Source organism: Pan paniscus, chromosome 11 (genome assembly GCF_029289425.2).
Source record: "Pan paniscus chromosome 11, NHGRI_mPanPan1-v2.0_pri, whole genome shotgun sequence".
NCBI lineage: Eukaryota > Metazoa > Chordata > Mammalia > Primates > Hominidae > Pan > Pan paniscus.
Window position 1 is genome coordinate 11687537 of NC_073260.2, and position 15705 is coordinate 11703241.

Genomic DNA, 15705 nt, shown 5'->3' on the forward strand with positions numbered 1-15705 from the left:
TCCAGGGCATGAAGTCAGGTCATACATGAGTTTAGTTATTTATAGGGGAAAGGCAAAGATCACATCTGTCCCTCTGGAAAGGCACTGGGATGTCATCTTCAATGTGTGGTGCCTAAATAGCTTCCAGCAGCTGCCTGCAATAGGCCCTCAGCACCAATCACATGGGAAATCGTGAACAGCTGGAGGAGGCACAAATTATAGCTACCAACAGGGAGAACCGAGATTCACTCACATTTTTAGAATCTTCATTTTGAAACCACTATCTTTATGATGGATGCTATTAAATGCCATGAGAACAATGTCTGTTCTCATACAGTCTGTTTCTTATACAGTCTGGTTCCATAAAAGGAAAAACTGGTTTTTAGAAACTAAATTTCTGATGATTGTTACCAAGAAAAATGTTTTTTACAAATGAAGAAAACAGCTCCTCTGTGAGGAAAGTTCAGTATGAAACTTCTGTTGATATATTTCATCATCATCATGTTTCAGGATCTATAAACAAGAAGTTTCAACTCTGCCTCCAGAGAGGCAGAACCAATAAAACAGAAAAAGAAAAAATTTCAACTCTGAATGAGATACACACATAAACACAAAAATCAATATTAACATATCCAAGTAGGCTATGACCTGAGGTGCTGTGAGCTGGGAACCAAAGACCTAAAGTGCTTGTCCTCCCCAAAAAGAGGACAAGTCATGAGTTCCTGCCTAGAAATGCCACATGGATTTGGGGAACTCGCAGAAGAACTTACAGGCTAATTTGCAAGGCTGTATCAATGAACCGTTTTTCCTAGGGTTAAAAATGCTCTTTGCTGGGCGCTGTGGCTCACACCTATAATCCCAGCACTTTGGGAGGCTGAGGCGGGCGGATCATGAGGTCAGGAGTTCGAGACCAGGCTGGCCAACATGGTGAAACCCCGTCTCTACTAAAGATACAAAAAATTAGCCAGACGTGGTGGTGGGCACCTGTAATCCCAGCTACTCGGGAGGCTGAGGCAGGAGAATCGCTTGAACCCAGGAGGTGGAGGTTGCAGTGAGCTGAGATTGCGCCAATGCACTCCAGCCTGGGCGACAGGGCGAGACTTCGTCTTAAGAAAACAACAAACAAAAAAACTCTCTTTTTCTGCCAGGCGTGGTAGCTCATGCCTGTAATCTCAGCACTTTGGGAGGCTGAGGTGGGCGGATCACGAGGTCAGGAGTTTGAGACCAGCCTCGCCAGCACAGTGAAATCCCATCTCTACTAAAAAAATACAAAAAGTTAGCTGGGCATGGTGGCACATGCCTGTAACCCCAGCTACTTGGGAGGCTGAGGCAGGAGAATTGCTTGAACCCGGGAGGCAGAGGTTGCAGTGAGCTGAGATTGTGCCACTGCACTCCCGCTTGGGCGACAGAGCGAGACTCCATCTCAAAACAAACAAACAAAAAAGCCCGTTCTTTTTCTAGACATATTTTTGGCTCATGTGCAGAGCCGTATACACTCTGGGGTCTGTAACCCTATACTTACTTGTATACATCATTTTCGATAGGCAGCAGATCATAACTCATAGCCTGAAAAGTCAATTCATGGAGCACAGGGGAGCTGGGGTCAAAGCCTCGATCCAGGATCAGGAGCTGGGAGCGTGCCTTGTCTGGGCCCTGGGGGAAAACAGGGAGATGCTTCACAAGCCACCCAGCCAACTCCGGCTTCTCCACCTAGCGAACCCCTCTTGTAAAGGAGGGCAGCAGGAAGCAAACTCTTGAGGTGCAAAGTTACTAACGCAGCACAGAAGTCTACTGCTAGACAAGATCACCAAAAATACCCTAAAAGACTCCAGTGTTTCTATTTCATAGCAAGCGCACTTAGGGGCAGATATGAAACGCTAGGAGCCGAAGTGAGTTTCTGTAGGAAACTGCCCAAGTTCAACTACAAATGGGGCAACCACCCTCCAGTGTGCCTGGGACTAAGCGGGTTCCCAGGACCTGGGACTTTCAGTTTTAAAATCAAGGTGGTGAGGAAACAGCTCTGTATCTTGATTGTAAGATGGTTACATGAATCTATCCATGTGTAAAACTGCACAGGACTGTACACAGAGCATGTGTAAAAACCAGTGAATGCTGAATGAGCTCTGAAGCGTGTGTCAGTGTCGATTTTCTGGTTTGCTATTATGCTTCTGGGGGTTTCCCAGGACTTGGGCCATTCAGAGCTGCAACCAGGTAAGCCCTGGCAAACAGAACAAGTTGGTCACCCTGGCCACGCTGAACACATGTAGATGGCCCTGCCCCAGGGGCTTCAGGCATTTCACTGGAAGCCAGTCCCCAGGAAAAGCAGCACTGACACATGCTCTGTGGCAACAGAACCAAGCTATCTCTGGGACTGTCACACAAACACTGCGGTCCTTGGTAAGAGAACCACGTGGTCCAAGCCAGACTTACCTCCCCCATTGTTGGGTCATCAGCTTTATAGGCATCGAGCTTGTCCTGGATTAGCTGAGCCAGCAGGGCATTGTCCTTGTATTCCCTGACAAAGGAGGGGTGACAGAGCATGAACCACCCAGCACCCATGATGGTGCTGGCTGCCCCCAGGAAAGGAAGCCAAGCAGTGCAGCGGGGTTAGGGGAGATGTGAGCATCGTCTGTATTCGTGTTTTTACAATGAGAGTATAATTAGAAAGGAAAAGCAAAATAAAACACTTAGCCTGGACCATAAGTAAGGGATTTTCTTATTGCTTTTATCCAGAATGATCTAAGTGGAAACAGATGTCTTTCCAAGCAGCTTCAGATAAACTGCCGCACTTCCACTGGGGGCCCTGACCAGTCAGTGAACCTTTTGCCACGATCAGGCTCCCAGCCTGACTCCCATGATTCTCACTTCCCTCAGTTCACATTCTCTTGGGTCTTGTTTTGTTTTGTTTGTTGGAGAGTGACATTTCAGCTGGCATGGCCAGAACAATGTGAGAACCTTTGAACCTTTCCCCATGGCTGGGTCTGACAGCACTCCCTGGGCCCCACCTGACCTGATGCTGGGGCGGCGGCTGCCTGCTTCCTGGCCAGTCTCAGCACTGCAGCAGCCCTGCTACCAGCCTGAGCTCCCACCGGTCAGTCAGGAGATGCCACCTAGGTCCCATTTCTTAACTGCCGGCCGGCTTTGTCCATGAGTACCAACAGTGGAGGGAAGCCAGGCACTGGGACAGCAACCGGAAGGTGTTTTTCTATGGCCACAACTTCCAGGAGACAATGAGGTCACAGGATGGGTGAACCCATGATCCGTGGCACCACCAAGCTCTTGGTTACCACGGCACAATGCCTTGGCAGCCTAAGCCCTTCCTGCCCTACTCCCAACCTGCTGGCAGTTCCGAGTCCACCTCTGCACCCTCTCAGATTCTGTCCTTACCTGTCCACCCCGTTCCCATCACTCCAAGACCAGGCCCTTTGTTCCTCCTGCAGTGGCCTCCTGGTTAGCCACCCCTTCTGGTTTTTCCTTGCCCTGACTCCTGCTTATACTCCAGCCTTCACTCTCCCAGAGCACTGTGGTCATCCCCGTCCAAATCCCCCATAGGTTTCCAGTGATAACCACCGAAGGACATAATCCCAAACCTGTCATCCAAGACCTCCAGAATTGGCTTCATCCCACGCCACTGCCATACACATACACTGTGCTGGACTACCCATCTTCCCCAAATGTGCCCCACATTTTCCCAACTCCCAAGTTTTTGTTTATACCAAATGCAAGAGCCAACTGTGCACACAAAATGCTGGCCTCTCTCTCCTCATGAGCCTATCGTCACCTGTGGTCTGCAGACGGGCTTCACCCTTGGCTCAAAGGGCCCTCTCCCTACTGTGGCTGTCCCCAGCACTTGGCCTGTCCTATCTCGCAGGGTCGAGCCTGCAGGGGTGCATCTCTCATGCACATACACGCTGGAAGGCACATCCCACCCATCCTCCCTGATCATGGGCTGGGTCTTCAGCTTCAGGTGCCCCCAGCACTCAGCAAGCAAGTGAGAAATGCGTGGCTTGATAAAATCTGAGGAACATGTCCTTTGGAGAATTACTCTCTTTGTATTTTATCTTACTCTGAAACATCTTCAGTAAAGATAGTATTTGTTTTTAAAGATTAGAAAGAAATTAAAAACGATAGGCAGCCTGAGTTGCAGTTACATAGAGGTTCACATTTTCGTTATTCAATAGTTGATTTATGCTTTTTTCTGCATGTATTATTATATTTCACTATAACATTGAGAAGATAACAAAACCACTGGAAGAATAATTTGAAGTAAGAGATGCTCAAATCCTGATCTTCTTGAGACAACTGTCAGAGGAACCTTAAGGCCGGAGGAGGAGTCCAGGCCAGCTCCTCACTTGGGGGACACACGGGAGGCCACTCCAGCAGACTGGTGCACTGCCTTACCCCCGATACCGCACAGCCGGGTACTCCTTCAGGGTGGCACAAAGGGTCGCGATCTGCTCTGCCAGGCGCTCCAGTATAGGATTCTTCATCTGAGCCTTGTGGGGACTGTAGAAGCTTTGGAAAGAGTCAGCAGAGTCCAAGGAATAGACCTGGGGAGGAGAAGAAGTATTAATACATATTGTGAACTATCAGAGTGTTCTCTGACCCTGGCAGTGAGTCTACAGAATATGTTCCCGTTTCTTCCACAAATATGTGCTGGGTGCCTACCATGTACCCATGTGCTAAACCCTTGGGAACTATTAGTGACCAAAACATCCCTGTCCTCAAGGAGTTTGCAATCTAGTAGGAGAAAGCAGACAATAAACATAATGAAAAGTGAATTGTGTGGTCCTGAGAAACTGGCAAGTATATGAGAAAATATCAGAGCAGGGGAGGATGTCCAGGAGGGCTGGACGGGGAGGACACCAGGACTCGCTGAGAAGGTAACATCTGAGCAAGGGCTTGAAGGTGGGATGTTTACAGGGGACTTCCACATGGAGGGAACAGGCAGTGCCAAGGACCTCGGGCGGGTGTGTACCTAGGGTGCCTGGAGAACAGTGACAAGGCCAGGAGGAGAGCAGAAGGGATTAGTGTGAGACTACACTGGAAATTGTAAGCTTAGTTTCAATAAATAAGAGACAAGCCAGATACTGTGCTGTGACTGTGGGCAAATAAAGGAGCTATTTATGGATTTAATAATGCCTTATCTTCAGTAGCATGTTCTAAGTATTTGTCTTTTCTTTTTTTTTTTTTTTTTTGGAGATAGAATCTTGCTCTGTTGCCCAGGCTGGGGTGCAGTGGCATGATCTCGGCTCACTGCAGGGTCCGCCTCCTGGGTTCACGCCATTCTCCTGCCTCAGCCTCCCAAGTAGCTGGGACTATAGGTGCCCGCTACCACGCCTGGCTAATTTTTTTGTATTTTTAGTAGAGATGGAGTTTCACCGTGTTAAACAGGATGGTCTCGATCTCCTGACCTCGTGATCCGCCCGTCTTGGCCTCCCAAAGTGCTGGGATTACAGGCGTGAACCATCATGCCTGGCCGTATTTGTCTCTTCTTTTTCTGTTTCTTTTTTTTTTTTGGGAGTGTGCTAGAAGTTGAAGATTCTCTCTTAAATGACTGAGTCTTCCAGTTATCAGTATTCTCTTAAATTCTCATTTATATAAACTACCTTAATCTTAAAAAATGGTATTCGAAAAATAGTTTACTTTCTTAAAATTTCTGAAATATAAGATTGTTCAATATGCTAAAGCTGGATTTTGTTCTATCCAGGTGGGGATGGAACACACAGAAGAAAAAAAAATCCCTTCCCCCAAGCGGGTGACAGGCTTTAGGCCAAGTGAGAAGGAAGCCTGTTTTTAAATGTTCACACTATATATTATGCATCTCTCCTTCTCTAAGAATAGGTCACTCTCTGGTGTCTTGAAGCTGATCTGTAAAGATCCAATATGCCACAATCATCTTTTAGCTCCGTAAAATGCATCAAAGTCCTGTGGTTTTTGTTTCCTTGTCTGGTAAGAGAAGACATTTTAACAACTCTCAAAATACCAAGACAAGTTGTGTCTGTTCTCTCACAATCAGCTTCACCTTTATTTGTTTAATAATTTTGTTTGTTTCCAAGGGAGTGCTTTATGGGCCTGGCATTTGGCACCTGAAGTGTTAACGGCTAATGACGAAGGCTGCCATCTGCTCTCTCAGCACATGACAAGCTGAGGTTATCTCCACGTAAAAAACAGTCTCCTTCGCAGCAGATGGGATGCTTCTGCTCCCCACCCTCGCTCTCCTTCCAAGCTCGTTTCTGATTGGCTACTTTGTGGTTATTCAAGGAGTCAGCCGACAGGAGTGAACACTGAGAGCAAGGATGAAATGCACACAAAGAAAGGCACAAGGCTGAAGCAAAGTCAGAAACAACTGGAGAGTAAGATGAGGGCAGGGGGCAGGCCCTATGGAATACTATTTCCATTCAGTAAACATCCACTTCTAACCTGTCATTTGGCAATTCAGAGCATGGTACCTTCCCTCCTCAACTCTTTAGTAGGTCCCACCCCACCCTCTCAGAATAAGACAGGATGCAGATTTCCTTTGCACCCCCTACTCAGGCTCACCTGGGATTCATACGGGAGAAATGCAATATTGATTTCCGTCAGAGTTTTGATGACTTTGGCTGCTCGGGATTTTACCAGTTCATTAAACAGGGCATCTGGACAAGCTGCAAACATGACAAAAGACAGTTGGCTTTCCTGTCCATTTGCTGGTTCATTTAACAGCTGCACATGTACAGTGGGCTCTTCATTTTATCAGGATTTTTTTTTTTTTTTTTTTTTTGAGATGGAGTCTCATTCTGTCACCCAGACTGGAGTGCAATGGCGTGATCTTGCTCACTGCAACCTCCGCCTCCCGGGTTCAAGCAATTCTCCCACCTCAGCCTCCCGAGTAGCTGGGATTATAGGCACCTGCTGTCATATCCAGCTAATTTTTGTATTTTTGTAGAGACGGGGTTTCCCCATGTTGACCAGGCTGGTCTCGAACTTCTGATCTCAGGTGATCCACCCACCTAGGCCTCCCAAAGTGCTGGGATTATAGGCATGAGCCACCACACCCAGCCAAAATCCTTCTTCTGCTATATCCTTTCCACTTTCTCAGTGGTGAGTGCTGTGGGAGTTTATCCCTAGAGAGAAGATCTCTGGGTGAATTCTTACTGTTTTATACTCTGTAGCTGTCCAGGTCAATTCATCTCCCTCTGCTTCTCCGCTAGGATCTGAGCATAAAATCTTCAAAACATAAGAAAACTAATTCTAGGGTAATGATGCAGATTCTATCTAATACAAAGACTACTGGATTGGAATATCTTTGTAGTTGAAAAATTGATGGAAACATACTACAGCATACAGTGCTAACTGGAAGTCTACATAATGAAATGCCAAGGCTCAGGAAGGTCATTCTCAGCACCAAGCCTGTCAGTCCTGAGAAGAGGTGCTTGTGTGCTATTTTTCAGCAGGAAGGACTGCATGATCTAGTGGGTTTGTATTTGCGTGCACTTATTTTTGTCTCTTATGCAATTTATCTTCTGAAGAGAAACCAGCAGATCGGGACAAGCATGGTAACAACCCATGTCTTCCCTCTTGACCTGCCTTAGTTTTGGCTCAGCCCAGCTGTGCAGAAATGCTAACCTGCCTGATGGGACTGGGGACAGCTCTTGGTTGTACTCACAGTCAGTGAAGAAGACGTGTGCAGCCCGGTATTTAGCAGTCGGCGGGTCCTTAAAGTCACTGATGAGAGAGTGGACGGACTGTGGATGGGGGGGAAAAAGAGGGACCTGAATCCAATTCTAGAGCCAAATGGGACCTGTATCTGAACTGAGTTAAATCCAATGGCTTCAAGCCACTTGCACAAAATCAGGGGATTTTTGATGCATAATTCTAACACTCATGTTTGGCCATAACCAAGTCCTGAGGACTTAAAATTAGTATTATTTCAGAGTTTAGATGAACAAAGGCCTTCTTAGCTCATTCTGGAATGACAGTATCAGTTCTTTGGAGCCACTGTAATTAGTTGTTAGGAAGACACCCACAAAAAAGGAAACCTGGCAGAAACCTTCCAGGAGATTCATATTGATGACCTTTTGGCAATTTAATTGCATCTGTAGAAATTCATATGTAAGCCAGTTTTCAAAGTGAAAAAAAAAAAGTGTGAAAATTGGAGGAAATTTATATAGACTAAGACACCTAAGGCTGGCATGGTGGCTCACGCCTGTAATCCCAACACTTTGGGAGGCCAAGGCAGGTGGATCACTTGAGCTCAGAAGTTTGCCACTAGCCTGGGCAACATAGCAAGATCTCCATCTCTACCAAAAATTAGCTGGGCATGGTGGCATGTGCCTGTAGTCCCAGCTGTTTGGGAGGCTGAGGTGGGAGGATCACTTAAGCCCCGGAGGTCGGGGCTGTAGTGAACTGTGATCACAACACTGCACTCCAGCCTGGGTGATGGAGAGAGACCTGTCTCAAAACAAAAACAAAAACAAAAACAAACAAACAAAAAACAACAACAACAACCCAAAAAAACAAAAAAGGCTGAGAGTGGTGGCTCATGCTTGTAATCCCAGCACTTTGGGAGACCAAGACAGGTGGATCACTTGAGGTCAGGAGTTCGAGACCAGCCTGGCCAACATGGTGAAACCCTGTCTCTACCAAAAATACAAAAATTAGCTGGGTGTGGCGGGGGGGTGCCTGTAATCCCAGCTACTTGGGAGGCTGAGGCAGGAGAATCTCTTGAACCTGGGAGGCAGAGGTTGCAGTGAGCCGAGATCGTGCCACTGCACTCCAGCCTGGGCAACAGAGCTAGACTTCGTCTCAAAAAACAAAACAAAACCAACAAAACAAAACAAAACAAAACCTGCCTAAGACAACTATTACCCAGAAGCAAGGAGTTGGACCTTGTTTGGATAGTGATTTGAAGTAACCTCCAAAATTATAAGACAGGTAAATGTGAACAGTAACTGGATATTGATAAAATAAAATGAAAGCATAAAATACCAAAGTCTGGAGGTGGACTGCTAATTAGACAGAGTGGGTCCTACCTGAAGAGGGAGTGCAAGGGGGAAAACTAGAATGATCCAGGGCCACGGAACACAGGCTCTGGTTTTCTGCACAGCTGCTGTGTTTAAGAACACTTAATACATTCATCACTTCTCACTGCATAAACACCACCCCCGACCCCACCCCATTGTGGATTGCATGCTTAAACAGAGCAGTGTGTTAAATGCGTGCTTAACCTAGAAATGTCAGACAGTCTGTGCCACATAAATCCCAAGCCAGTCCATCTAACCTTAGCCAGAGTCCTCCTCTGGTGGAAGGTTTACCTTCTCGGATGGAGTGATGAGATACACAGCCTCCAGGCTGGGGAGCGGCTCTCTGCGCTTATTGATATCTTCCACAACTAGACAACAAAACAACCCACAGTGAATAAGAAAATATGATGGGTGACCATAAAACCAGAAGCAATATAGACAGGCTACCTTCAGACTGTTGCAGATAAATATCTACAATGGGGGACCGGGGGGAATCATTCACTCATTCCTTAAGGTTACCACGTTCCTTGGGAGTGAATTCCATGGTCTCAACATGCCCAAGATGTTAGAATCTGAAATCTGGGCTGGGCATGGTGGCTCATGCCTGTAATCCCAGCACTTTGGGAGGCTGAGATGGGCACATCACTTGATGTCAGGAGTTCAAGACCAGCCTGGCCAACATGGTGAAACCTCATCTCTACTAAAAAACTACAAAAATTAGCCAGGCATGTTGGAATGTGCCTATAATTCCAGCTACTCAGGAGGCTGAGGTGGGAGAATCGATTGAACCTGGGAGGTGGAGGCTGCAGTAAGCCAAGATCGTACCACTGCACTCCAGCCTGGGTGACAGAGTGAGACTCCATCTCAAAAACAACGACAAAAACAACAACAAAGAAAAATCTGAAATCTTCACACTAGATAGTTCTCACTTCCCATTTCAGTTTAAGTAAATTCATTGATCTGTTCTGAGAGGAAATGGAAAATGATATCTAATTCTGTCAAGAATGGGTCCTTTGCCTCTTCTTCAGCTTTGTCTCATCTGCCCTAGATAATCCCAATTCTTTTGGAATTTCCATGTTGGGTTTATTTATCAACAGCTGGATAGTTTCATTGCTCTCCTCTGCATATCAAATGAGGGCATTCCAACCACATTCTCTATACAATATTGCTTCCTTCAATAGTGCAAAGATTAAATGTTCTATTTGGTTAAAACAAACCATAGGCTTTGGTTTGCTTGTTTCCTCTACAGTTATGTCAGGGACTTCACCTGGAAAGAACAGCTTTTGGGAGAATCTTACCAATCACCTGGTAATGCTTAAAATGTGTTACCTACTGTCCTCTGGCATTGAGAGAGCAAGGCAATTATACAGGTGCCATTCTTTCTATGCAGATCATTTAAGCAGATAAAAGCATCACTTTAGAGGATTGTAACATTTATAAAGACTTGGAATATTTATAAAGACTTTCACCTTAAATAATGTTCAAATTAATACCAAAAATCCCCAAACATCTACTTTACCAGTGGTTATAGATTTGTTTAATTTCATAGGCCACTAATATTTCCCCCCAAAATGTTTCAGAGCTTCAACATAGGGTTGCTAACTTTTAAATTTTGTTAAGTAAGAACACTTTTTCTTTCTTTCTTTCTTTTTCTTTTTGAGACAGTCTTGCTCTGTCGCCCAGGCTGGAGTGCAGTGGCACGATCTTGGCTCACTGCAACCTCCACCTCCCAGGTTCAAGTGATTCTCCCACCTCAGCCTCCTGAGTAGCTGGGACTACAGGCACGTGCGACCATGCTCGGCTAATTTTTGTATTTTTAGTAGAGACAGGGTTTCACTCTGTTGGACAGGCTGGTCTCAAATTCCTGACCTTGTGAGCCGCCTGCCTCTGCCTCCCAAAGTGCTGGGATTACAGGTGTGAGCTACCATGCCCGGCCATAAGGACATTTTTTAAAAACCACTTTTGGGGGTAGGCAAGAGTCTGTGTATAGTGGAGAGCTCTGAATCCCCATCTCCCACAGGAAGTCAGTTAATAATATCTAATATCACTGAATCAAGAGAAAATAGAACAAGCATTTATGTAGAAAAATAAAAAAGATGACCAGAATGAAGGGCGAGGTGGCTGCCTCTGGGGTAATAGACCCCGAGGATGGGAGATGGGAGGACAGGAGGTCACTGCTCTTTTCTTAGATCCTTGTTAGCTCCATTTAGTGTTTTTCTCCTTTACTTTTGTGTTTTTTGTCTGTTTTTGCTTTGATAGACGAAAAAAATAGTTTCAAAAATTCAATGAAGAAAATAACATCATAAACTCAAAATAGGGGCAAGCCTAGTCTTAAAACTGACTTGGGGCAGGGCACAGTAGCTCATGTCTGTAATCCCAGCACTTTGGGAAGCCAAGGCGAGCAGATAACTTGGGGCCAGGAGTTCAAGACCAGTTTGGCCAACATGGTGAAACCCTGTCTCTACTAAAAAAAAAAAAAGAAAAAAAGAAAATAGCCGGGTGTGCTGGCGCCTGCCTGTAATCCCAGCTACTCGGGAGGCTGAGGCACGAGAACTGCCCAAACCCCAGAGGCAGAGTTTGCAGTGAGTCAAGATTGCACCACTATACTCCATCCTGGGCAACAGAGCAAGACTCTGTCTCAAAAACAAACAAACAAAAAACACACTGACTTAGGTCACTAAATGACATAAAAGTCACATAAAAAATTGTGTATGTGTGCCAAGTGCAGTGGCTCACTCCTGTAATCCCACCACTTTGGGAGGGCGAGGCAGGTGGATCACTTGAGGTCAGGAGTTCGAGACCAGCCTAGCCAACATGGTGAAACCCTGTCTCTACTAAAAATACAAAAATTAGCCAGGCGTGATGGCAGGTGCCTGTAATCCCAGCTACTTAGGGGGCTGAGGCAGGATAATCCCTTGAACCCAGGAGGCAGAGGTTGTGGTGAGCTGAGATTGTGCCACTGCCCTCCAGCTTGGGAGACAGCAAGACTCTGTCTCAAACAAACAAACAAACAAACAAACAAAAAAACTATGTATGCCATTTACAGGACTGTGCTTCTGCTGATAGATACACTGGATCTGTTTTTTAAAAATGAAGGAATCACATCCATGTGCAACCAAAATGAATACAGACACATACATTATACCCTTTAGAAATGTTAACTCAAAATGGATCACAGACCTAAATGTAAAATGCGAAATTATAAAATTCCTAGAGGATTACATAAAAGAAAAGCTAGGTGTCCTTGGATTTGGCAATGACTTTTTAGATATGACACCAAAGTGACAATCCATGAAAACAAGAATTGATAAGCTGGACTTCATTAAAATTAAAAAGTACTGCTCTGTGCAAGATGCCATCAAGAGAATGAAAAGACAAGCCACAGACTGAGGGCAAATATTTCCAAAAGACATATCTGATAAAGAACTGTTATCCAAAATATACAAATATCCCTTAAAATTCAACAATAAGAAAACAAATAACCCAATTAAAAAATGGGCCAAAGACCTTACAGACACTGCACCAAAAAACAATATACAGATGGCAAATAAGCATGTGAAAAGATGCTCCACATCCTAAGTCATCAGGGAAATGCAAATTAAAACAACAATACCATACCACCACACAGCTGGTAGAATGCTCAAAATTCAGAACACTGACAACTCCAAATGCTGGTAAGGATGTGGAGCAACAGGAATTCTCATTCACTACTGCTGGGAATGCAAAATGGTCAGCCACTTTGAAAAATGGTTTGGCAGTATCTTACAAAACTAAGCATACTTACCATGTGATCCAGCAATCCTGCTCCCTATTATTTACCAAAAGTTATAGCACACATTCCAAAGTGTGAATAAAACATAAACATACAAATAACCATAAGGCAAATGTCTAAATAAGCACTACCCCAGTTAAGAAACGAAACCCAATCAGCACCACAAAAGTGCCCTGGCTCCAGCTCACATTCCCCTCTATCAACCCATTTCCTCTCTTCCCCGCAAACAGAATCATTATCCTCCCTTGAATGGTGAGCTCTTCTCTTGAGGTTTTACCCCTTACATCTGCATTTTAAAACAACACAGCTGAGCTCTGCGGTCTGAACTCTGTGGAATGAAGGCTCACTATCAGTGGTCTTTCGTGTCTTGCTGTCTTTGCTCACCGTTGTTCATCAGATGCATTCATGTTACTGTGAGCGCTCAGGGCTCGCCCATTTTCATCCCTGTAGAGTATTCTACTGTGTAATTGCACGCAACTGATTTAACCATTCTACACTTGATGGACGTTTTGGTTATTTTCCACTTGGGGAACCTATGAGCAACACTGCACATGTATTACTGCACATGTATCCTGGGCACACATACCGGAGGTTGTCTAGGACACACACCTGACCACAGACTTGCTGGCTCACAGGACATGCATACCTTCAACTTTACTAGACACTGCCAAGTGGTTTTCAAAGGGGCTACACCAGCAGACATTCCATCACGTAGGAGTTTCCATTTTTCTACCTCCTCACCGTCACTTGGCATTATCAGAGATTAAATATTCTAATATTTTGAATCTATATCGGCATCTCACTCTGGTTTGAATTGCATTTCCCCGACCACTAATGACAGTGGACAATTTTCATAGATTGATTGGCCATTTGGATTTCTTCTTTTGTTAAGTGCCTGCTCAGAACTTTTTTCTATTGGGTGGGCTGCCTTTTCTTTCTTGATTTAACCTTTCTTTTGGCATTCCTTTAACAGACATTGAATGAGCATCTAGCCCTGGATTTGGTGCTAGGGATTCAGTGATGAACAAGATAGCCTTGGGCCTCTCAGGAGCTTCTGGTCTTAGCACACAGGTTGCTGGAAGAATCTAAAATAGAAGGAGATAATAATGAATAGGAAAGAGCTAAGCCCGCCACAGAGAGAAGGCTCCAGCACTGCTCAAGTGCAGAGCGCATGCTCACTCGTTATGCCCTCGGTCATGATGTCTGTCATCTTGCAGCAGGAGGACAGCATCCTCATGCTTAACTGATCCACCACCAGCACCTGCAAGGAAAGAGAACAGCGTATGGGCTGCATGGCATCTGCTGTGATTCTCACTCAGCTTACCGCATCAGACTCCAAAAGGAGCTCCAGAAGTACAGAATACAGAAGAAACCATATTTCCTATGGACCAGAAGCCCACGGGGACACATGCTCACTTGTACCTCCCATACCCTAACCTAACTTTCTAGGAGTTAGAGTTTCCTCTCACTGATGTAATTTTATAAACTTAAAAAAAAAAAAGTTTTTATTTCCCATGACAAAGTAAATACCCATTTAAAAAAGGAAAAAAAATCAGTCGGGCATGGTGGCTCATGCCTGTAATCCCAACACTTTGGGAGGCTGAGGCGGGTGGATCACTTGAGGTCAGGAGTTCGAGATCAGCCTGGCCAACATGGTGAAACCCCGTCTCTACAAAAATTAGCCAGGTGTGGTGACTCACACCTGTAATCCCAGCTACGTGAGAGGCTGAGGCAGGAGAATGTTTGAACCCAGGAAACGGAGGTCGCAGTGAGCCGAGATCGCGCCATTGCACTCCAGCCTGGGCAACAGCAAGACCCCATCTCATAATAATAATAATAATAATAATAATAATAATAATAAATAAATAAATAAAGGAAATATCATCTATAGCTCCAACATTCAGACATAATCATATTAGTGAGTACTTTTTCACGGCACGCACTTGTGTTTAAGGGGAGAGTGAACACTAGTGCCTGCACATGTGGTCTGGCATGTGGGGACTTGATGAAAAGCATCATCAGAACTGTGCCACTAACACACATGTCAGCTGGGACATAGTGTACCTTAGTCTAGGCTGTAAGAACAAGAACATTCCAGTCCTGGCCTAAAAGCTTCAGACCTGCAACTCTTCAGCTAACCTTTCTTATCTTCATTCAGCCCACAGTGGAGAGGAAGCTGGCAGTTAAAACAAGGCTATTTATCCTCTCTTTTTGTAATGCTATAAACTGAGAAGGGGGCAACAGGAGGAAGACACATCAGGGCAGATAGTGTGGATGAGAAAGCTTTCTGCTGCAGTACAGGGGTCAATTAGTTTTTATTATATAAGGCAGCTTCCTCAAGATTAGTTTAAAATTCACATGTCTACAAGCCCGTCACTGATGGGAAGGGTAAGTGAGAAAGGTATGCTAAAGAGGTATGCTAAAGGTATGCGGTGGGGAGGCCCACTGCACGGCCTCCCCTTCTGGGTGGCAAGGACAGATGTGCTGGTTAAAACAAAGGCCCCGGGTGAGACTTCAAAATCCTCCTGTACTAATCAGCTCTGTTGTTCCTAGGCCCAATGCACTTGAAACTGCATGGGCTTTTGACTGCAGGAAACCTTGATGGCAAGAAAGGTTGGTATAAATTCTTCAGCAACATGCAGAAAAAATCAAGTAAAACTGCACACTCTTCTGGCCAGTATAATTCTCAGCCTTAGACAACCAAGCAGTCCTTAAAATGCTGACTTCATGCATAGGGGGCAGCAGGTGCCACTCCTGTACCACCCATTCCAGGAACCCGGCCCACTCTCAGTTTGATTGGCTTAAATACTTGTTTCAAGTACACTATAGTTTCCAGCACTCCTGTCAATGTTACGTGATTAAACGAGCTTACTATTTTTGTCTTATGTAGTTACAGTTCAATGAGGATAGACCAGATGAGGGCTTTGAGCCCAAACTGTACATGGACTC

General features: G+C 45.2%; 1 protein-coding gene across 3 annotated transcripts in view; it reads right to left on the bottom strand.

The window, feature by feature from the left end:
- STXBP1 (syntaxin binding protein 1) overlaps window positions 1–15705 on the bottom strand; it is an 80140-nt gene that overhangs the window by 24581 nt on the left and 39854 nt on the right. For all 3 annotated transcript variants that reach the window (XM_034929105.3, XM_034929104.3, XM_063594187.1), the window contains exons 3-9: window positions 13936–14017; window positions 9276–9352; window positions 7628–7706; window positions 6523–6626; window positions 4381–4529; window positions 2410–2494; window positions 1502–1632 (exon numbers count right to left, since the gene is read on the bottom strand). In XM_034929105.3, the coding sequence (XP_034784996.1) occupies window positions 1502–1632; window positions 2410–2494; window positions 4381–4529; window positions 6523–6626; window positions 7628–7706; window positions 9276–9352; window positions 13936–14017 (707 nt within the window). The remainder of the gene's footprint in view (window positions 1–1501; window positions 1633–2409; window positions 2495–4380; window positions 4530–6522; window positions 6627–7627; window positions 7707–9275; window positions 9353–13935; window positions 14018–15705) is intronic.